Source organism: Vombatus ursinus, unplaced genomic scaffold, assembly GCF_900497805.2.
Source record: "Vombatus ursinus unplaced genomic scaffold, bare-nosed wombat genome assembly UNPS02012622.1, whole genome shotgun sequence".
Classification (NCBI taxonomy): domain Eukaryota; kingdom Metazoa; phylum Chordata; class Mammalia; order Diprotodontia; family Vombatidae; genus Vombatus; species Vombatus ursinus.
In genome coordinates, this window is record NW_020952400.1 from 180,685 (window position 1) to 203,334 (window position 22,650).

General features: G+C 52.4%; 2 protein-coding genes across 2 annotated transcripts in view; one reads left to right on the top strand and one right to left on the bottom strand.

Moving 5' to 3' along the window:
• The window catches only part of MRPL19 (mitochondrial ribosomal protein L19), a 1,688-nt gene extending 269 nt beyond the window's left edge, over positions 1–1,419 (top strand). Inside the window, exons 2-6 of the mRNA XM_027858011.1 lie at positions 86–170; positions 254–372; positions 456–590; positions 691–872; positions 949–1,419. Coding sequence (XP_027713812.1) covers positions 86–170; positions 254–372; positions 456–590; positions 691–872; positions 949–1,170 — 743 coding nt within the window. The 3' untranslated portion in view covers positions 1,171–1,419. The remainder of the gene's footprint in view (positions 1–85; positions 171–253; positions 373–455; positions 591–690; positions 873–948) is intronic.
• Positions 1,388–22,650, bottom strand: part of GCFC2 (GC-rich sequence DNA-binding factor 2) — a 22,198-nt gene continuing 935 nt past the window's right edge. Inside the window, exons 4-15 of the mRNA XM_027858037.1 lie at positions 22,072–22,258; positions 20,712–20,835; positions 19,214–19,301; positions 18,801–18,928; positions 12,356–12,555; positions 8,521–8,671; positions 7,203–7,324; positions 6,334–6,413; positions 3,029–3,095; positions 2,555–2,701; positions 1,799–1,923; positions 1,388–1,697 (exon numbers count right to left, since the gene is read on the bottom strand). Of these exons, the coding sequence (XP_027713838.1) occupies positions 1,577–1,697; positions 1,799–1,923; positions 2,555–2,701; positions 3,029–3,095; positions 6,334–6,413; positions 7,203–7,324; positions 8,521–8,671; positions 12,356–12,555; positions 18,801–18,928; positions 19,214–19,301; positions 20,712–20,835; positions 22,072–22,258 (1,540 nt within the window). The 3' untranslated portion in view covers positions 1,388–1,576. The remainder of the gene's footprint in view (positions 1,698–1,798; positions 1,924–2,554; positions 2,702–3,028; positions 3,096–6,333; positions 6,414–7,202; positions 7,325–8,520; positions 8,672–12,355; positions 12,556–18,800; positions 18,929–19,213; positions 19,302–20,711; positions 20,836–22,071; positions 22,259–22,650) is intronic.

The following is a 22,650-nucleotide window of genomic DNA, read 5'->3' on the forward strand; positions in this document are numbered from 1 at the left end:
GCCGGGCTCAGCCTCCCTCTCCTCCCCCCACCCACGCGGGGCCTCTGTCGCCTCCCCCCACCCACGCGAGATCTCCGCCCCGCAGGCGGCGTCTCCGGCCCTGGGAGCTTCCAGCCGCCCCCCAAGCCCGTCATCGTGGAGAAGAGGCAGGAGCCGGAACAGCAGCGCAGGTGAGGGTGGCCTGGGTCCGAGAACTGGGTGGTTAGAAAATGATCCCGCGGCCCAGGGCACCCACCAGCTTTGGCTCCCGCAGGTTCTTGAGCCCCGAGTTCATCCCTCCGCGGGGGCGGACAAACCCGCTCAAGTTCCAGCTGGAGCGCCAGGACATGCTGCAGCGGCGCAAGGTTCTGCACATCCCCGAGTTCTACGTGGGTATGTGGGGGGTGGCGTGGGGTTGGAGGCCGCCAGCCAGCCAGTGTAGACGGGCCCCCTCACTCCTTTCTCCTCTCCCCCAGGGAGCATTCTGGCCGTCACCTCCTCGGACCCGTACGCGAAGGGGAAAACCAGCCGCTTTCTGGGCATTTGCACCCAGCGGTCGGGCAAGGGCCTCGGGGCCACCTTCGTGCTGCGCAACACCCTCGAGGGTCAAGGTGAGTGTGGCCCCGGCTGCGCCCAGCGGGGCCCGGACCCAGGGAGCCCCGTCGGTGTGCGGTTCTGCGGGCCCTGACGCCCCCTTCTCTTGTCCCCAAGGGGTGGAGATCTGTTTCGACCTGTACAGCCCGCGCATTCAGGAAATCCAGGTGGTCAGACTGGAGAAGAGGCTGGATGACAACCTCATGTACCTCCGCGACGCCCTGCCCGAGTACAGCACTTTCGACCCGGACATGAAGCCCGTGGCCCGGCCCCCCGGCCACGAGGTGCCCGTGAATGAGGTTGGTGGGTTGGGGGGGCGGGGGGACCGGCGGGCCGGCCTCCCCGCCCCCTCATGCTGGACTCTTTTCCCCGCAGCTCAAGGTCAAGATGAAGCCCAAGCCGTGGTCCAAGCGATGGGAGCGTCCCAAGTTCAACATTAAGGGCATCCGCTTCGACCTGTGCCTGACTGAGGACCAGGTGAAGGAAGCGCAGAAGTGGAGCCAGCCTTGGCTCGAGTTTGACATGATGAGGGAGTACGACACCTCCGAGATTGAGGCCAAGATATGGGAGGAGATCGAGGCATCTCGGAGGTCCTGAAGCCGTGCTCCCATCCCCCAGGGGTCACAGGCCAGGTCTGTGCAGCGGGTGCCCACCAGCCCTGATGCTCTTACCTCCTGCCCCAGCCTTCTCTGACGGAGGGTGACCATCTTCCCATCTGGAGCCACGGGCCATCCAGTGCCTGGGAAAGTGAGCACCCAGCCTCACTGTGCATATGACAGCCCCTACTCCCTGATGAACCTGTGGGGCACACACCAGCAGTACAATAAACGTTTATTGAGCACTTAACTGTGTGGCTAGACAATACACCAAGGGGGCGGGTGGTGATGATGGTGGAATCAATCCCAGCAGGAGGGGGCGGAAGGGGGAGGGGTCTGCACACCCAGACCAGCAGGCACTTCAGGTGGCAGTGGCCTTGGGCCAAGGCTGCCCTCTTCCCTGCCCGTCACTGTGGCTCATTCACACATGACCGCAGCAGATCCAGCTGGTTTCTTTCCACGAAGGCTCGGGCCTGCGTCAGAGCCTTCATCTTCACCAACAGAAGGACCATCTCTCCCACTTCGGACCTGGAGGCCAGAAGGAAGACTCAGCAGGACAGACAGCTGGCGAGGGTCCCAGCCCTCAGTGCCTCCCCTTGGGGTCTGCCCGTGGGCACACGAGCACTCACCTGAGCTCACTGTCATGGAGCTGCTGCGCTGCCCGCACCAGCGCGTTCGTGAAGCTGGAGAGCTGGGGAACGGAAGACCCTGCATGCTGCCCACTAAGCCAGCTTTTGGGGAGACTCTCAACCACCTGTCGAGCCACACAAACTGCTCAGTGCTGCTCCCCAACAGGGTCAGGCTGACCTTGTGCATCCTTCCCGGGATAATGTGGCGGGGCTGAGGCCACTGACCCTCCCTCAGCTCCGCCCAGGTACCAACATGCCAAGCATCACCCAGGGAGGCATCACAGATGAGGACACACCCACTGTGCCACCACCTCCTCCTCTCTTGTCAGTGGTCAGCTGCAACCTAGACACGTTGCCCTGGAGTTAAAGACCCTCTGACCCCCACCCCCCACCACTGTCTCCTGAGTGCAGACTGCCTCTCTAGGCCACACTTCTCTTCACTCCCTCCTCCACAAACCCCATCCCCGCCCTGGAACCATCATCCATGATCACTGTGCCTGGATGGGGTGAGCCAGCAGACTCCGTTAGCGGTTCCTCTCACCATCTCAACATCAATGACTTTTCTAGACCATAGTGGCCCTTCCTGGCCCCCACTCTCCTAGCAGGCTTGTCTCTCCATTAGAGCGTCGGCTCCAGCGTGGCTGGCACATTTTTATCCCCAGTACTTGGCACACGGCTTGCTACAGGGCAGGTGTTTCCTACTTCCTCTTCTTGCCCATCCCTTCACCAAGCAATGGCTCACCAACACCACCTCACCCTGCGGTACTTTTCAGCCACTCCTGGCCCGGGGCAGGCATTCGAGAGCCCGATGACAAGGTAGCGGCTCAGCAGCTTGTCCAGTACCAGCTCACGTAAGGCATCCTTGAGGACGAGGCCGTCCCAGAGAAGAATGTTGCCCAAGAGCTGAAAGCAAACCAGAGGAGGCATGGGCATCCCAAGCCCACCTGTGTGCCCTGTCTATTTCTGCAGGGGAAAAGGCACAGTTCTGACCCCCCCGGGTCCCCACCCCTTATCTGGCATGCCAAGGCGCTAAGTCACATTCCACAGAACGAAGGCCTGTCAGAGCTGGGACCTCACAGGTCTGGTGTCTGAGCAGGAGGCCAGAGATCCCAGACCTCTCTTTACAAACCAAGGCCCCTCGGGCCCCACAAACGCCACCTGGGAGAGGAGGCCGATGGCCACTCGGAGAGTCACATTGTGAACAAGGGCACGCTGACATCGAGCGCTCACCTTCACAGCTGACCAGAACTGCTGCTCCTGGAACCTGGCGTGTGGTGAGGCTTTGTCCTCCACAACCCTGGTCACCAAAAGGAAAGGATGAGGAGTCTGCGTGAAAGCCACAGCTCCAGAAATGAGACTCGCTCAGCCTCAGACCCTGGTCCTCTCCTCTTTCTTCCAGCCTCGACCCACCCTGTGGCTCAGGGACTCCCCACCTATCCAAGGTTGGGCAACGCCTGGCACCAGTCAGCCATAGCTTAGGCATAGCATAGCACACACAGCCCCTCCTGTGCCATCCAATCCCATCCAGGGGGTTCGGTATACCCAGGCACTGACAAGGCCTGGCTCCTCACATGGGCACAGAGGTCATGAGACTACGTGGAGGCAAGATTGTGTGCGTGCGTGCGTGCGTGTAAAAACCTCCAAGAACAGAAATGAAATGAGCAAGACTGGACTCCACCACGAAGTCAGTGAATGGTTGCAAGGAAGCCTGTGATCAGAGACAAGTGACTTCCTTCTCTGCATCTTTTTCCTCTTCTAAAAACTGGGGGGGCGGGGGGGGAATGCTTCTTGATCTCTAAGGCCTTTTCTAGCTCCAAAATCTATGAAATGATTGGAATTTCATATGGGCTCATTACAAGCACTGATTAAGCACCTACTGTGTGCCAGGTACTGGACTATGTGTTGGAGACACAAATAAAGGCAAAGGACAATCCCTGCCCTCAAGGAGCTCACAGTCTAATGTGGTTTCCTGTCAAAGGGGGGATTTTAGTTGGGATTTGAAGAAAGCCAGAGAGGTCAGTAGTCAGAGAAGAGGACACAGATTGATGGGGGTCAGTCAGAGGATGGAGGGTCTTGTTCATGGGACAGCCAGGAGGGCAGGGTCACTGGATCAAAGAGGGGCGTGGGGAGTCAAGTGTAAGAAGACTGGAAAGGTCAGAGGGGGAAGGTTATGAAAGGTTTTGAAAACCAAACAGAGCATTTGTCATTTGATCTTGGAGGTGATAGGAAGCCACTGGAGCTCTTTGAATAGGGCATGACATGGTCAGACCTGCACTTTAGGAACATCAGTTTTGATGGACTGATGGAGGATAAACTAGAGGCAGGAGAGACTTGAGGCTGGCAGACCCCCAGCAAGTATTGTAATAGTCCAGGTGTGAGGTGATGAAGATCTGTACCAGAGTGAGGGTAGGGTCAGAGGAGAGAGGGAGGCATATAGGGGAGATGCTGCAGAGGAGAAATCAACAAGGGATGTAGCAGAGGGGAAATCAACCAGAGGTGAAATCGACCAGAGATGCTGCAGAGGGGAAATCAACAGGCTTTGCAACCATATTAGATATGGGCAGGTGAGAGATAGTAAGAAGTCTAGGGAGACTCCTAGGTTGGGAGCCCGGGGGACTGAGAGGATAGTGGTGTCCTTGATAGTAACAGGGAAGGTGTGTAGGGAGGGTTTAGGGGAAAAGATGATGAGTTGTCTTTTGGACATGTTGAGTTTCAGATGTCTAGTGGACATCCACTGTCTGAAATGGCTGAAAGGCAATTGGAGATGTGAGATTGGAAGTTAGCAGAGAGTCTGGGATGGGAAAGGTTTTGAGAATCATCAGGATAGAAAAGGTCATTAAATCCATGGGAGCTGATGAGAGCAACTCGTTAAGCAATCTAGAGGGAGAAGAGAAAAAGGTCCAGGACAGAGCCCTGAGAGACATCTGTGATTAGAGGGCATGATCTGGAGGAGGATCCAGCAAAGGAGACTGAGGAGGAGCTGTCAGAGAGGGAGGAGGATGGGGGTATCACGAGAAAAGAGAGTGATTGAAAGTGTCCAAGGCTGCAGAAAGGCTAAGGGCAGTGAGGATGGAGTAAAGACCACTGGATTTGGTGATTAAAAGATCACTGGGTACTTACAGCAGCTCTTTTTGTGGTGACAGAATTGGAAATTGAGGGGATGCCATCCATTGGGGAATGGCTGAACAAATTGTGGTATATGGTTGTGATGGGATATTACTGTGCTATAAGAAATGATGAGCAGGTTTCAGAAAAACCTGGAAAGACTTATATGGAATGATGCTGAGTGAAGTGAGCAAACCAGAACCTTGTATGCAGTAACAGCAACATTGTGCAATGGCTGACTTTGTTAGACTTAGCTCTTCTCAGCAATACCATGATCCAAGACAATTCCAAAAGACTTATGATTGGAAATGCTGTCCACCTCCAGAGAAAGAACTATGGGGCCTAAATGCAGATTGAAATCCACTGTTTTCACTTTTTTTTTTGTTTTTGTGGCTTCTCCCTTTTGCTTTGTTTCTTCTTTCACAACATGACTAATGTGGAAATATGTTTGCATAATTGCATATGTATAACCTATATCAAATTGCTTGCTGTCTTGGAGAGGAGAGAGGGAAAAGAATTGGAACTCAAAATCTTATAAAAATGAATGTTGAAAACTATCTTTACATGTAATTGGAAAAAATAAAATACTATTTACAAAAAAAAAAAAAAAAAAGGGTGTCTTGGGTCTTACCATTCCAGCATCTCAGATTAAAGAAACCAAAGTGGGCAATGAATATGTTGCTCACTTGGGAAGCTTTTATTTTTTACATTAGATTTATGATCATCTTCACTTTCAAAACCAAAAACAATAAAACACCAATTACAATAAAGTTTAAAAAAAGATCATTGGTGACTTTGGAAAGAGCAGTTTTGGTGAAATGATGAGGTCAGAAGCCAGAATGTAAGAGGTCAAGCAGAGACGGGGGAGGCACCAAGTGTAGATGGCCTTTTCAAGGAGTTTAGCCACAAAGGGTATATAACAACAATTAGTGGAAATGGAAGGGTAAAGTGAGGGTTTTTTCAGGATGGAGGAGACATGAGCACGTCTGTAGCCAGGAGGGAAGCAGCCAGTAGAGAGGGAGAGATTGAAGATAAGTGAGGGGGGTATGACAGAGTGGGCAGACTGTTGGAGGAGGAGGGATGGAAGGGGATCTCTCGAGCAGGAAGACGGGTAGACTTTGGTCAGAAAGAAGGCTACCTCATCATGGGAGAGGGGTGAAGGAGGAGAGATGAGCAGAAGACACCTGACTGACGAGATGAGGAAGAGGGGAGAAGGAGCTCATGGTGAACAGCCTCCATTTTTTCTGTAAAATATGAGTCAGGATGTGAGCTGAGAGGGTGGGGGAGGAGAGCCCCGGAGGTCTGGAAGAGCTTCAGTGGAAAGTGGGAGGGTTGGTAAGGCAGAGGGGGCTTAGGCCACCAAGCTCACCCCAGTACGCGGTCCCAAGTCTGCGTGCCACAAACATCATTCCTCCTGTACCAGTTCTCACCTTTTTGGATAGAGGGGAATAAAGACGTCTTCCTCGACTGCCTTCTTCAATCTTGAAACGACTGAGTCCTTCAGCTCCTGCTGTTTAGATGCTAAGACCTCAGTAACTTAAGAAAGCCAGGGAGAAGGTCCCTGATGGTGGCTTAGGCTGTGCTCCCTGGCCAGGGGGGATGCTGGGCTCCAGACTCGCCCTTACTTCTTTGGAATATTCTGAACCTAGGTTCCTCCCTATGCCCTCCTTCCAAGGCAGAGTGAGGAGGTAGGAGTGTCCCACTGCCGTGCTCTGCGAAACCCCACTGAAACACACCCCCTCCCCTGGCCCCAAGGCCTAGTAGCTCACTGGATACTGGGCCCTTGGGGGGGAATCAGCCTGTGGGGCCTCTGAGACCTCTGAGGTGAAAGCCCCAGAGCCTGCTGTCCCCTTTGACAGGGTGCAGATGGCCAGCCACTTCTCTCTCTTTCCTCTTCTCTCTCCTTCCTGGTAGCTGGTTCCCCCTGTCTGTCTTACTCTCCCCATCACCTCTGGCCTCCTCGGTCCTCCTCTCTACCCCAGGCCCTACAGTCCAGCCAAAATGACACCCTTAGCCTCCGTGCCTTGGCACCAACTAGCCAGCCATTGGCCCTTATCACCTCTACTGCTGAGAAGCCTGGCTGCCATTCCAGGCTCTGCTCAAACACCACCTCCTACAGGAAGCCTGTCCTGATCTTGCCAGTAGCTCAAAGTAACCTTGTACCTATTCTGTGTCTACCTTTCCGTGTCCTCACCGCCTCCTGCCCTGGCTCCCCATGAGCTCTTCTGGGGCAACGAAGGAACTCTAGACCAATCACGGGCCCCGTAAGGGGTCCTCTGGGCGTGCAGAGCCCACAGACCTGAGTGGCGTGACCCCCTCTGCCTTGTGTAGCTGCGCAAAGGCCAAGGATCTCCCTACAGTGCTGCACGAGGCTTCTGGTCTGTGACGTGGACACAGGGTCCCAGAGGAATCTGACAAAACCTGAGAGAGACGTCCTGTCGGTTGGCCTGGCCGAGGCGGAGGTGGTGTCTCCATATCCCCGGCCCAGCCCTGCTCCCACACAGGCCCTCAGGAAGTGCTGGCTGATGCACACATTAACGGCCTGGTCCTTTCTTCCTAGGATGTGATGTTCTATGGCTGAGGAAGCTAGCTCCATAAGGGCCTGGGCAATCTGGCCTCCAAGAGGCAATGGGGGCATCCCAACTCAACACTGGTACACATCGCTGACATAGATAGATAGATCTCCCCCCCATTCCATCACCAGAGGGCCAAACTCCTGGCATGTCAGGGGCCAGTGAAGGGAACCTAACTGACCAAGACGGGGTACACCAGAGTGAGAAGAGGCCAGGAAAAAGGGGGGGAAATTAGAGACGTTCAGGGAAACTGCCCAAGATTAAACAACATGGGGCCAGAAAGGTTGCCCAGCTGGCTCTGTGGCCAGGCAAAGCAAGCAGGAAATCCCAGATGAGCTGTCCCTCAGGCTGCCACAGGAGTGTGAGGCAGAGAGTATCCTAAGTACCCCCTTCAGTGGGCACCCAGCTGGCACAGTGCTAGGCACCTTGGTCCCTGCAAGGGGCCTCAGTGCAGGGGAGCCCAGCAGCACCCAAGTCAAGAAAGGGCCTGCCTGCCCTCGGCTTCAAAGGTGGCCCCTGCCTTGGCTGGGTCCCTTCAGGAAAGTCTCTAATTAAGAGGGCCTGAAATGGAGTATGCCCTCAAGACCTGTCTGAGCCAGGGACCCAAGCAAACCACATAGTTCTGCCTTGCCCTGAGAGGTGCCCACTGGGCAGCTCAGGGCCATCACGGCCAATGCCAGGATGCAAGCAAAATCGGTGGCAGTCAGGGGCACTGGCTAGACCCCCAGAGCCACACCCTGGCCTGGGGGCAGGTAATCCCAATTGTACTTGGTGCTCCCCACACTGAGTCTGTGGACAGTCCACGGCTGAGGCCCAGGAGCCCAAGGCTCACAGGCTGATTGCGACCTACACCCATGGGCCTTGGCTGCCCAGACCATGAGGCGACTGTTTTCTAAGAAAACCACCGAGAAAGAAGGGAATACAGGCCATGCACCAGCACTGACTAGGCACCACCTGTGGATCACCGCGTCTGTGCTGGGGGCAACGGAGCCATCAGTATCAAGGGGAGCCCCCGGGCTGGTGTCTGTGGCAGACACACGGTACCTATGATGTGTGGCAGGACCGTCTTCTCCAGGGCAGCTGGCAGGATCTCTCTATCAGGGCTCTCTTCCTCCCTCTGGGTGGCTGCCCCACTGTTGGCGAATCCCTCCAGGGACTGAAACCAGGGCATGTGCTGCAGACTGACGCAGTCTGGCTGAAGAGGAAACAAAGCAGAAGAAACACCAGACCTCAAGTGGAGTCTGACTGGACACTCCAAGCATCAGATCTACACTCACGTTGCCAAACCGGGCGCAGTGAGCCAAGAGGACCGAGTTCAGATACTCCCTTAGACACTGCTGGGCTGAGTGACCCAGGGCAGGTCACTTCACTTCTCCTGGCCTCAATTTCCTCAAGGGTAAAACGAAACAAAAAGAGTCTTTCCAACTTTCCAAGATTGTTGTAAGGATGAAGTAAGAGCACTGATTATCAGCTCTTCTCAAACTCCAGCCCTGCAGATGGGGCCGGAGCCCTCCCTGGCCCTGTGCAGTGAACACCTAAGATGGTGCCTCTGAATAGTGCCAGGCCCACTGGCTCATTCTGACACCCAATTTACCCTTTCTCTCCTTACTGGGACTGTTTATCTCCATGATCTCAGAATGCCATTCTTCTTGGTCAACCAATCGTTAATAAATATTTATTAAGCACCTACTATGTGTCAGGTGCTGTGCTAAGCACTGGGGATACAAAAAGAGGCAAAAGATAGTCCCTGCCCTCAAGGAGCTCACAATCTAATGGGGGAGACAACATACAAACAAACAGACAGAAAGCAAGCTATATAAATGGGAAATAATGAACAAAGGGAAGGCACTGGAATTCAGAGGGGCTGAGGGAGACTTCCTGTAGAAGGTGGGATTCCTTAAGAGTCTGGCCAATAATGCAGATTCTTAAAGTCACGCCCACCTTGATCAGTGTTCTAATAAACTTTGTCTTTGGCTGGAAAAAAAAAAGGTGGGATTTTAGGTGGATTAGGGTTAGAGACAAGGTTAGAGACATAAGGAAGCCAAGGAGGCCAGCAGCTGAAGCAGAGGGAGACAGTGGGAGAAATGGGAGACATAGAAAATGCACAGAGCCTAGAGATGGAGGGTCTTGTTTGTGGAACAGCCATGAGGCCAGAGTCACTGGATCCAAGAGTATATGGCAGGGGATGCAAGGTGTAAGAAGCTTGAAAAAGTAGGAGGGGCTAGGTTTCAAATGGCCTTGAATGCCAAGCAGAGCATTTTGTGTTTGACCCTGGAGGCAACAGGAGCCATTGTGGTTTACTGAGGAGGGGGTGTGACACGATCAGACCTGTGCTATAGGAAGATCAACTTGGTGTCTAAATAGAGGATGGACTGAAGGGGAGAGAAACTGGACACAGACAGACCTCCCTCCCCAGCAGCTACTGTCATAGTCCAGGTGTGAAGGAATGAGGACCTGCACCAGGGTGGGGACAGAGTCAGAGGAGAGAAGGGGGCATGTGGGAGAGATGGTGCAGAGATAAATCAACCAGAGATGCTGCAGAGGTGAAATCTACAAGAGATGCTGCAGAGGTGAAATTGACCAGAGATGCTGCAGAGGTGAAATTGACCAGAGATGCTGCAGAGGTGAAATTGACCAGGGATGCTGCAGAGGTGAAATCTACAAGAGATGCTGCAGAGGCCTTTGCACCATACTGGATGAGGGGGAAGTGAGGGAGAAAATATAAGGAGCCCAGGATAGCTCCTAGGTTAAGAGCCTGAAGGACTGGGAGGATGGAGACAGCTAGATGGCACATTGGATAGTGTTAGGTCTAGAGTCAAGGAAGACCTGAGCCGGCCTTAGACACCTACTAGCTGGATGACCCTGGGCAAGTCACTTAACCGCTGTCTGCCTCAGTTTCCTTAATTGTAAAATGGGAAGAATAATACCACCTACCTCTCAGGGCTCTTGTGAAGATCAAACAAAATAATAATTGTAAAGCACTTAACACAGGGTCTGTCACATAGTAGGCACTATGTAAAAGCTAGTTATTATTATTATGGTGGTCCTCTCAATAGTAATAGGGAAGTTTCAAAGACAGAAGGGTTTTGGGGGAAAGATCATGAGTTCTGTTTTGAACATGTTGCATATGAGGTATCTACTAGACATCCAGTTGGAGATATCTAAAAGGCCACTGGAGATAAGAGGCTGGAGGTCAGCAGAGAGATGAGGTCAGGAGAGGTGGATTTGAGAATCACCAACACAGAAATGGTCATTAAATCCAAGGGGCTGATGAGATCACCAAGAGAAGAAGTATAGAGAGGGCCCAGGACAGAGCCTGGGAGACACCTACTTTGACCTGGATGGAGATCCAGCAAAGGAAACTGAGGAAAAGCACTCAAATATGGAGAAGGAGAAAAAGGAGAGAGAAGTGTCAAGAAATTCTAGAGAGAAAATAGTCAAGGAGGCCACTGGATGTGGGGATTAAAAGATCATTGTGTTTGGGGGTTTTTTTCTCTTGGAGTGGGGGGAGGTTGGGAAGGGAAAGCACGTAGACCTGAAAACAAAATACAATTAAAAATTTGAAAAAAAGACCATTGGTAACTGTGGAGAGAGAGGTTTCAGCTGAAGGGTGGGAAGGTGAAGGGTCAGAAGCCAGGCAGCAGTTAAGAAGAGAGAGAACAGAAAGGGGGGCCATGGTGCAGACAGCCTTCTCAAGAAGTTTAGCCACAGAAGGCAGGAGAGCCATCACGTGACACCTGGGGAGGATGGATGGACCGAAGGAAGGAGCAGGAGGGAAGCAGACAGTAGAGAGACAGTGGGACAACAGAGCGGGCGATCTGCTGGAGAAGGTGGGATGGCATGGGATCGCCTATGCCGGGAGCAGGGTTTGCCTTGACAAGAGGGGGCACCTCACAGTGTGAGACAGGAGTGAGCTCCATGAAGGCACAGTCTGTCCCCTCTGCCTCTGTATCCTCCATGCACAGGACCACACCAAGTGCTGGACACGTGCCTGCCCGGACCCTTCCCCAGACTCCAGGCTGCCCCACCAAGGCTCCGGCTGTCATCTCTAGGGTCAAGTGCAGCCCCATGCCACCCTTGGTCACAGGCATACAGTCACTGGGCCCTTCTCACTTTTCTCCCCATCTGCACCCCGACCCCCGTTCAGCGTCTCAGCCACAAAAAATCCCACAAGGGGTCCTTCAGCATTGGTTGGCGGCTCTCCAGGTCCTGTGTTCAGCTCTGGCATCCTGCACCTCCCCTCCCAGAGCTCGTGGTGCTAGTCTCTGGGGCCAGGCAGACCAAGGCTGATCACTCCTCCCGTGACACCCCCCTTCAGATCCGTGAAGACGGTTTATGTCCCCCCCAAACCTTCTCTCCTGCCAGCTCCACATCCCTGGTTCCTTGGGCTGATCCCCACTTGACACAGACACCCTCCAGTCAATCCCTGACCTTGCTAAATGGGATATCCACACCTGGATCACGCTGAAGGCCTTTCCCATCCTCAAGACAACACTTCCTCTTTGGAATTTCCACAGTGATCTCAGCTGGCCCAATTCACTTTGCACCTAGGTTTGGACTCATCCCCTAGTGAAATCCTTTTCCCACTTCACTCTTCCTTTGTCTGAGCTGCTGGGGCTCAGGGTCCCAGGTCCAGGGTCTCCAGCCTGCCTCTGGCCCCTCCCGGAGCACCTGGCTGGGAAATGCCTGTTATTTCATTCTGAGCACTGTTCATGCCTCTCTGACCTCAACAACCAGCTGAGGCCAGAGCTGCATGCAGATGTGGGGGAGACAGGGAGCCCCCCAAGAGATGTAGTGCCTTGCCTGCCCAAACCCAGGCTTGAGCTCAGAGCCCCTGGGATACCACCCAATCGTCATGTTCCTCAGGAAGCAAAAATACCTTCAGAGGGTTCCAATCCAACATCTGAATCCTTATGAAGGGACTAAAAAGTTTGGGCAAGCAGAGACTGGCGTAAGCTTCGTGATAGGAATCAGGAAAGCGTTCTCGCCATTGCTGGAATTTCAGTAAAATCTTCTGGACATCAGAAAATTCCTCATTGACATCTTTGAAAACACTGTGGCAGCTTCGTAAAATAGCCCCTGCAGAATCAAAGGGCAAAGCCAGGTGGGCCACGAGGGAGAAGAGCAAGGCAGTCTCCTCAGGTATGACACCACTCCCCCTCGTCCCTACCCCAGCCTGCCCAGCAACTTGGGGAGCACCATCGCAGTGTCCACACAGGTCCATCCATTTCAGAGGCCTCCCATTACCACCACCACCCAAAGCAACAGAGTGCTGTTTATCCCAGAAGCTGGGACCACCCCCACAATCAGCACCAAATGTTCAGAAATAAACAGGATCCCTCCAGGATTTTTCCAATGTGCACCCCCACACCTGAGGGTCTCCTAAGAGCACAAACTAGGAGTGCCCTAAGCAGCCATGGCTCCAAAAAGGCAAAGACCAGAAGAATGGGGTCGGGGAGGGGGCAGAGCCACAAAGGCCAAAGAGCAGGAGGAAGTGCAGAACTCCCTCTCCAATCCTCATATCTCCTCCACAAAGGCCTAGAAAACTCACCAGCCTGAGTCAAGAAGTCCAAGGAAAAGCTTCCAGGGAGATAAGAGGCTCTGAGAGACTCAGGCCAGGGCCTGGCCAGGAGGGCCCTGTGCAGAACCTTCCGGCTCAAGGATAACGCCAGAGGCAGCCTTCTGCGTCGAGCAGCAGCCAAACAGGCACAAGGTCAGAAGCAAACACAGCCAGGCCTGAAGCCAGGGGAGACGAGAGCTCTGTGCCTCCAAGCCAGCAGCAGTCTACTGGCGCTCCAACTGGGACGAGCCCACAGATGTGGTACTCAGGCCCAAACCCTGGTCAGGGCAGCAGAATTTACCCTGGGAGTGCCAAAAACTCACAAGTCCCCAGCCTGAGCTGTCCCTGGGAGCCTGGAGTAACACAACACTCAATACCCAAGGAAGTAGCAGGGGGATCAGCCCAGACCTTCCCTCCAGAAGTATGCAGAGCCTGGGCCTAACACCAAGTCCAAAATCAGGAAGAATTCCACCACAAAGAACTATTATAGTCATAGAGACGGTCAGGACACAAACCCAGAAGAAGAGAAGGACTCCAAAACATCTACAAGTCGAACCTCAAAGGAAAACATAGCTTGGGCACAAATTCAATTAGAATTCCTGGAAGAGATGAAGCAAGAGTCTTACAAAAGAGTTTAAAATGTTTTTACATGGAATGCACGTGCTGGAAGACAAACTTAGAAAATAAATAAGAAGGGCAGAGCCGAGCAGTACAGAGAGGCAATACCCACCCCACCCCAAACTCATCCAAAAAGACCTAGAAAATGCACCAGACTGAACCCTATGGGGAAATCCAAGAAAAAATTCACAATAATTTTTCCAGTTCAGAATGGCCCAGAGAGACAAAAGAGAGGACTGAGGACTGTGCAGATAAGGCCTGGTGCAGAGAACAGGACAGAAGACAGGAGCCGGAGCAAGCAGGGGCCCCAGAACCATGCCAGGGTACTACCTGCAGACAGGGGTGAATTGGCCTCTTTTGTCCACGACCAGTTCCGGGTCACAGGTGGACTGAAAAGAGGGCCCACAAAGCACCACGCCCCCTACAGCGGTCTCCTACCCTGGGCAGTAAGAGAAGCCACGTTCGGAATACCAGCAGCAATAGTGTGGCTCATTGCCTCAGGCTCAGAGCAAGGTCTCGGTTTTAACCTCTAACCCAGTCTGATGCGTGCAGAAGAATAACCAGGGCAGGAACCCCAGAACAAGGTGGAGCTGACAATTCTGCCCCTCTGGGCAGCACAGCCTCCCAGCTTGCCCACAGGGGCTGAGCCCAGCCTCATCTACTCCTATTCAGACCCAAAACCTGGTCAGGAACTTGCAGAGTTCAGAGCAAGGGGGCCGCAGTCAGACTTTGCCCTCTGGGAGTATTTTATGCTCACAAGTCCCCAGCCATACTAGAATACTACAACACTCAACACCCCAGGAAAGGAGCAACAGAACCAGCGCAGAGCCCAGGCCTAATATCAAATCCTACTTCAGGAAGTAGGCTGGGAGAACAGGCAAACAAAAAAGAATCCCACCATAATGAGCTATGATGGTGGCCGGGATGTTTAGGACACAAATGCAAAAGAGAATGACTTCAAAACATCTATAAGCAAAGCCTCAGAGAAGAAGATGTCTTGGGCGCAGACTCAACTAGAATTCCTGGAACAGATTAAAAAAAAAGTTTAAAATGTTTTTTGACAATAAAATGAAAACACTAGAGGGAAAAAACTGAAAAGAAATGAGAGCTGTGGAAATGAGAAAGAACTGGAAAGGTATTAACATCATGGCACAAGAGGAACAAAACCTGTCCAAGCAACAAACTCTCTGAAAATTGGAATGAACCAAACAGAAGTCAATGGCTCCAAGAGGCAACAGGAAATATTAAAATAAAGTCAAAATACTAAACAGAAAATTGGAAAAAATGCAAAAACAATTGATCTGGAAAACAGATCAAAGAGAAAAAAATTTAGGAATCACTAGACTATCTGAATGACATGACCAAAACAAACAAACAAACAAACAAAAAGAGCCTGGACATCCTATTTTGAGGAATCTTTTTTTTTTTTTGTGAGGCAATTGGGGTTAAGTGACTTGCCCAAGGTCACACAGCTAGTAAGTGTCAAGTGTTTGGTCTGAGGCCGGATTTGAACTCAGGTCCTCCTGACTTCAGGGTCGGTGCTCTATCCACTGTACCACCTAGCTGCCCCTTGAGGAATCGTAAAAGAAAATTGTCCAGAGCTCTTAGAACCAGATGGCAGAGAGGAAAGAAAAAGAGCCCACCAGTCACCTCCTGAAAGAAACTCCAAAGTAAAAACTCCCAGGAAGATGACAGATGAAACTAGAGCTTCCAGATCAAAGAATAAATCCTGCAAGCAGCCAAAAGGAAAAAAATTCCAGTACCAAGGAGCCACAGCAAGGATCCTATATGACTTAGCAGCCACCATCGTAAAGAAAAGGAAAGCTTGGAATATGCTCTTCCAAAAGGCAAAAGATATGGGCCTATAAGCCAAGAATAACCAACCCAGTGAAACTGATTATAATGCTACCGAGGGATGGGGGTGGGGGGTGGAGGAAATGGACCTTTAATGAAATAGAAGATTTCTGTGTATTCCTGAGAGAAAAGATCACAGCTGCAGAGAATCTTTGAAGTTCAAATAGAGGAGTGAAGAGAAACATAAAAAGGTAAAAAAGAACAGGCAATCATAAGAAACTAAATACAGATAATCAATCAATGAATCAACATTTAAATGCCCTTTATATGCCAGGCACTGTGCTCTGTGCTAAGGATACAAAAAGAAGCAAAAAACAGTCCCTGTCTTCAAGCAGCTTACAATCTAATGGGGGAGATAACAAGCAAACAAAAACATACAGACAAGCCACTGACAGGATAAGTAGGACAAAATTAACAGAAAGAAGAGAGGTTGGGGAAGCCTTCCTGCAGAAGGTGGGACATTAGCTGGGGCTTAAGGAAATCCAGGGAGGTCAGCAGTTGGAATGAAGGAGGGAGAGCGCTCTGGGCATGGGGGACAGCCAGAGAAAAGATCTCGAAGCAGAGGAAAATGGAGGCTCTTGTCCACAGGACACTCAGGAGGCCAGTGTCACCAGATCAAAGAGTACCTGTCCGGCAGTCAGGTAAGAAGACTGGGAAGGGAGGAGGAGAATGCCAAACAGAGCATTTCATATTTGACTCTGGAAGCCAAAAGCAGCCACTGGAGTTTACTGAGTTGGGGGTGGGGTGTGTGTGACATGATCAGACTGAGATTTTGGGTGGACTGGAGCAGGGAGAGACTAGAGGCAGGCTATTAGTCCAGATGTGAGGGGATGAAGGCCTGCACCAGCGTGGGGCCAGCATCATCACAGGAGAGAAGGGGGATGGAGGAGTACAGAGAGATGCTAGAGGTGCAATCGACGGGCCGTGGCACCACATTGGATATGGGGGCATGGGTCTGGAAGAGAGGCAGGAAGCCAGGGTAATTCTTACTCACACACTAACACAGACCGGCAAGACACATATCCGCTCAGAACCCTATCCCCATGGGGTTCACAGACAGTCCAATGAGACAAAAGGCCTAGGCGTGGCTCTAACGTGTCTTAATTACAGCAAAAGAAGAATGAGAAAGGAGGGGAAGAGGGGGTGGGGGGAGGGAGAGGAAAGTCAAGGAAAATCATCTCATCTACTTGAGGTGCAGAAGTAGCACCACACAAAACAGCAGGAGGTGGGGGAGGGGCTCATACTTGAACCTCACCTTCATCTGAACTGATCAAAGGCAAGAACACACACACACACACACACGTAATACATGCATGCACATACATAATATACCACATACACCCCACACACATACACATACCACACATACATACCACACATACCTCCACGCATGTATATATACACCACACACATATATACACAATTCACACATAGACCCCATATATCTTTACCTATACACACACCACACATACATACATATATACCAAACTACATACGCACATGTATACACAACACATATACCACGTCTCCCCATATACACACATGTACACGCATTTACAATATGCACACACACCCCACATACACAAATACCACATACCTCTACCCCCCCCACACAATACATGCATGCACATACACAATATACCACATACACCCCCACATACATACCACACACACATAAACCTCCACGCGTGTACATATACACCACACACACATATATACACAATTCACACACAGACTCCATATATCTTCACCTATACACCACACACACACAACATACGCACACACACTATACATGCACGGACATACACAATATACCACACCCATACACATACCACACACATACCACACATGCATATACATATACACAGTGCATATGCACATGTATACACAACACATATACCACATACCTCCCCAAATACACACATATACACATTTACCATATGCACACACACCCCACATTCACATATATCACATACTCTTACCACACACACACACACACACACACACACATACATACACACACTCCCTTTTATCTACCCAGAACACACATATGTCACACACACCACATACCCACACTACACAAATGTACATATATATATACATTCACACACCCTGCACACACATACCACATACCCATACCACACACATACATATAAACATTCATACACACATACACACCCCACACATGTATACACACTCACACATACCACATAAACCATACACATCACATACATACACCACATTCCCATACCACACATATACAAATATATACACACTTGCGTATTTACACACACTTGTCCACACACATACATATACACCCCACGTACACATACATCACACACACACTACACACCCACACACCACATACCCACACCACGTAAATGCATATATACATACATTCACACACTGCCCCCATATATACATACATACATTCACACACCCGCACACACATACCACATACCCATACCCCACATACATATACACATTCATACACACATACCCCACACATGTACACACTCACACATACCACATACACATAAACCATATACATCACATACATACACCACATTCCCACACCACATGTACACAAATATATATACATTTGCCTATTTACACACACTTGTACACATACATACATATACACCCCACATACACATACACCACACCCACCCACACACACACACACACAGAGAATTGGGTGCAGAAATACATTTGACTCAGCAGGGGGAAGTGGAAGGAAAGGAGAGAAGGGGAAACAGGTAAAGGGAGGAATGTGTCTTAAGCCAGGAAAGTCTAGTCCAGAACACGCAGCAGCATCTCTCTGGGCAGTGGGTGGCCAGGCTCTCCATTCACACTCACTCTGAAGAAAGAAGGACAGGGAGGGTTCCAGAGAGTGTCGGGAGAATCAGGGGACAGTAACCTGGTGATCGGAGGAATGGCCAGCTGGGATTCCTGAGGACTCGAGGGGAAATGTGGGCAGCTTACCACCAGCCGGCCAGCGAGAGAGGACACGAGGGGACACAAGGGACACGTGTGTTGGACGTGGCTAATAGGCAAAATTTTGCTGCTTGACTAGATGTGTTTGCAAGAGAGGTTCTGTTTCTCTTTTTCTCAATTGGGAGGGGACAGAGAGGCAGAGAAGGCAGACTTTTGCTGACTGACTGAAAAAATAAAATTGAATTAGCAATGTTTAAAAGAAAAACAAGCCGAACTACTGGAGGGGCAGGCAGGCAAGGAGCCGGGTGGAAGAGTTTCGTGAAAGCGCGTGACACCCTGGATAGTGAGCACTGACCTCGCCTTTCCCGGAAGTCGGCCCCCTCTGATGGAGACACGCTGTTGCTGTCATCGTCGCCATCACTGTACGTGCCTTCCTCATGCTGGGACATCCCCGAACTCTCCCTGGCTTGTCTTCTTCGCACCCTGTATTTTATAACAACAAATACCACCCTTTTCTCAATAAGGGACAAAGAGCCGTCTCAGAGTTACGGAACACCTCTCTGTCCACATACCTCGGACCACCGCCACTCACCGCACAGGATGCCCTCCCCCAGCCCTCCTGCCCTGCCTCTCAGGAGTTCCCCCGTGACTTCAGAACAAAGTCACAATGCTAAGAACGCCTGAGAAGATGCTGTCGGAGCAATGCCAGGGCTGTGAGCCTATGCCCGTGGCAGCAGGCGGGCTCGGGCTCAGGCTCCGCAAAGCTACCTGCAGGCAGCAGTCTTGTCTGGGAGTTTCTGGGCGCCAACATCCTCTGCCAAGCCGCTGGGCTCTGGGGCGTCATCCATCTTTCTGGCTAACAAATGACAAAGAGCACAACGCTACAATAGGAGACAAAGGCTCCGCTGGCCAGCCCCGCCCACCCCGCCGTTGGCCTGTGACGCTCCTCCTGGCTCTGCTCCCTGCAGACCCACGCTGACCTTCTGGAGCCAGAGGAGCCCAGAACAGTCTCCGTCTGCCTCCCTCCACCATCAGAGTGCTCTGAGCTCAGGACACGAGGACCTTCCTCACCCCAAGCCTCCCAAGGCCCCACCCTGCCCCTTCTCAGGCCTGGGTCCCTATTCCCATGCCTCTTACACAGTTGGAGGGATGTGGATCCCCAACTGGTCTCGGGCACAAAGTTTGCTGTAAGCTGGAAAGGGGCCCCTTCAGGGAAACTCAGAAAGTCAGAAAAGCCCCTGCTTCTGTCCCTGCCCTCAGTCTGACAAGGGGATGCTGCCTAGTGGACACCCCAGAGGCATCCTGAACAGAACTCACGGCCTTCCCACCAACCACCGCCTCCCAGGAGTCAGTCTGGGCTCCCCCACCCAAGATGGCACCAAGGCCTGAGCTTTCACCTCAGCGGCACCTCTTGGAGATGCCCCTCCTCACGCCCGGACTGCGGCAGTCACTGCTGGAGAGGTCTGTCTGCCAAGAGTCTCCCCCTACTCTGGTCCATCCTCCATTCAGCCCCCAAAGGGATTTTCCTAAAGTACAGATCTACCCATGTCACCCCCACCCCCCTGCCCCATACACATCCTAAACTCCATGGGTCCCCTATGGCCCTCAGGATCAAACACAGACTTGTCTGTCTGGCCCTCCAGGCTCTTCACAACTAGGCCCTAAACCCACCTTATCCTACACGATTCCCCTGCATACCTTCCCAACTGGCCTCCTGTTCTCCCCTCTGGTTTCGTCAGGACTCATGTGGTCACTGCTGACCCCCCTCCCCACTCCTCCACCCCCAGCCGCCAGGGCCTTCTCCTGCAAAAATTACCTCGTCTCTACTTTGAATCTGCTTCTATCTGGTCCCTGGCCCTTCACTGAGACTCTGTACGACTGTCTACGTGATCAGTGAGTGACTCACCGTGCAGGGCCCCGGCAGTGGGGAGGACAAGAGCCCTGCCCGTACGCAGCGGACCTTTGACAGCCAACGAGCCGAGGTGACTGGCCTGCCAAGCATCCACTGAATGCTAAGCCCCACGACCCGACCCTCCCAAACATGCTGGGAGGAGAATTTCTAGCCCTCATCGTACAACCGAGTTTAGAGCCTCAGCCACGTCCAACTTAAAGCTCAGTCTCCGTTGTTTTAACGTGCGTAAGCTTTGTTTTTCACCCACACTAGAAGCATCCGGCGCGGAGCCGGGAGGTCCTCTCTGGGACACACGCGGTCCAACTCTGGGCGGCTCCAGAAGTTTCCACACCAGGAACACCTTGTCCGCCTCACCTGCCAGTCGCTGCAAGTGCGCGGCTTCCTCCTGTAACTCTGCCTGCCGCCGCTTCAGGGAGAAGGCGGCGTGTTCTTGCAGGAGGGAATGCATGGCTGACTCTAACTGCTGAATGACCATGATCTGAAATGTCAGACAACAATCAATCAGAAGAAAGAGGCAAACGGCAGCGGGAATTTGGGAAATGTACAAAGAGCGGCATTCCTTGACTGACAACAAGAACCAGGGCCCACAGGAAGACCTGGCTGCCAACAAGTAACCAAACATAACCGAACCCAGGTGGGAGGAGCCGGGGAGATGTGCAGGTCAGGTGCTGGCCCCCAGCCACGCTGCAGGCATCACCAGCCGTGGCCTCCTCGTGTGAGCCAGGCCGCAGTTTAGGGGGCCCTTATTTCTAATGCGCTTTATCACGGACAGTCAGCGTGCATAAACCCCCAGAGGGGGCTCCTCTGCCAGGCTGGTGCACGTGTTCGGGGCTGGCAGCGCTCTCGGAAGCCTGCTTTCTAGGTTCCTCGTCGTCTGCGTGGTGCCAGAAGAGTTTCCCAAGGACATTCTCGGGAGAACTCTGAGTCCCTGACCCAGAGAGACTAACCACCCTGCGTGACGCGCCGCCGCACACAGTCACTGCCTCCGTGCCATCCCTGGTGCAGCCAGCACCAGCGTCCCTAGCACAGAATGGGGTTTTTCCCCTTGTCTGCATCATGGATACAGTCAGTTGAGTGAGGCCTGCGAACACCTGCTTAGAACCACATTTTTAAATGCATAAAATAGAATACATGGGATTACAAAAGAAAGCCAATTATACTGAAATATGGTGATCAAAGTATTTAAAACATAAGTTTATGGAGCCCTGGTCAAGAACCCCTACCCCTCCCTGGTGAATAGCAAAGAGCCGCCCCATCTGAGACCCCTGAAAGCCTATCCCACACTCAGAACAGAGCTTAGCGACATGAAGCCATGCAACAGAGGAGCACAGGGCTGAGTCAAGGCTTCATATCAGGGCTTTAAAATCCCCTCCGAGGCCTCTTCTGCAGCATGGGGGGGGTCTTGGGGGGCCCTTCCAACCCTATGATCATCCAACCTCAAAGCCTCAGTTTCCCTCACCTGTAAAATGGAGATAATTTGCCGCAAGGCTCACAAATGGTACCCGGTCCCCACACTAACAGGGCTGAGATTCCAGCACACAGGTGGCAGCCCCTCCCTCACCTGCCAGAGCTGATGGTCAATGGAAGGACTCCAGCAGCATTCTCACAGACTGGCTGACCGTAGGGGCCAACAGAGATCTGGGAGAGGCCTCACAAAGACACCTCCAACCACTTCCCCCGCCAGGGCCACGGGCCCAGGCAGCATGCCCCGTACCTTCTCACTGAGGCAGTCAACAAGGGCGGCCAGGTAGGCCTTCAGGCCCCTGTAAAAGGCATACGTGGGAGCAGGGTCAGGCGCTTTCTCGAGGTCCGCGATGGCGTTCTTGGCACTGTCCCGGTCCCGCAAGAATCTCTCATACTCCCTCTGGTGGGAACGGTGCACGCCCTCCAAGGATGCCAACCTAAACCCAGGGACCAGAGGCCAGTAACTTAAATGCTCCTTCCCCATTGTCGGCAGATGACCCACCTAAGCATGGTGTGGGGACAGAGGGGTCTAAGGGTTCCCCACAGCATCTTGTCCTGTTGGGGACACAGACACGCGGCCTGCCATAGAGCTATCGCTGTCTCACTCTCATGGTCTAGATCCCTTCACGCCCCCCCCTTAATGACCCCTCCACCTCTGATCCCTTCATGCCCCCCCCTTAGTGACCCCCTCCCCTGGCTCTGATCCCTTCAAACCTCCCTTAGTGACCCCCCCAGCTCTGATCCCTTCAAGCCTCCCTTAGTGACCCCCCAGCTCTGATCCTTGCATGCCCTGCCTTGGTGACCCCCCCGGCTCTGATCCCTTCAAACC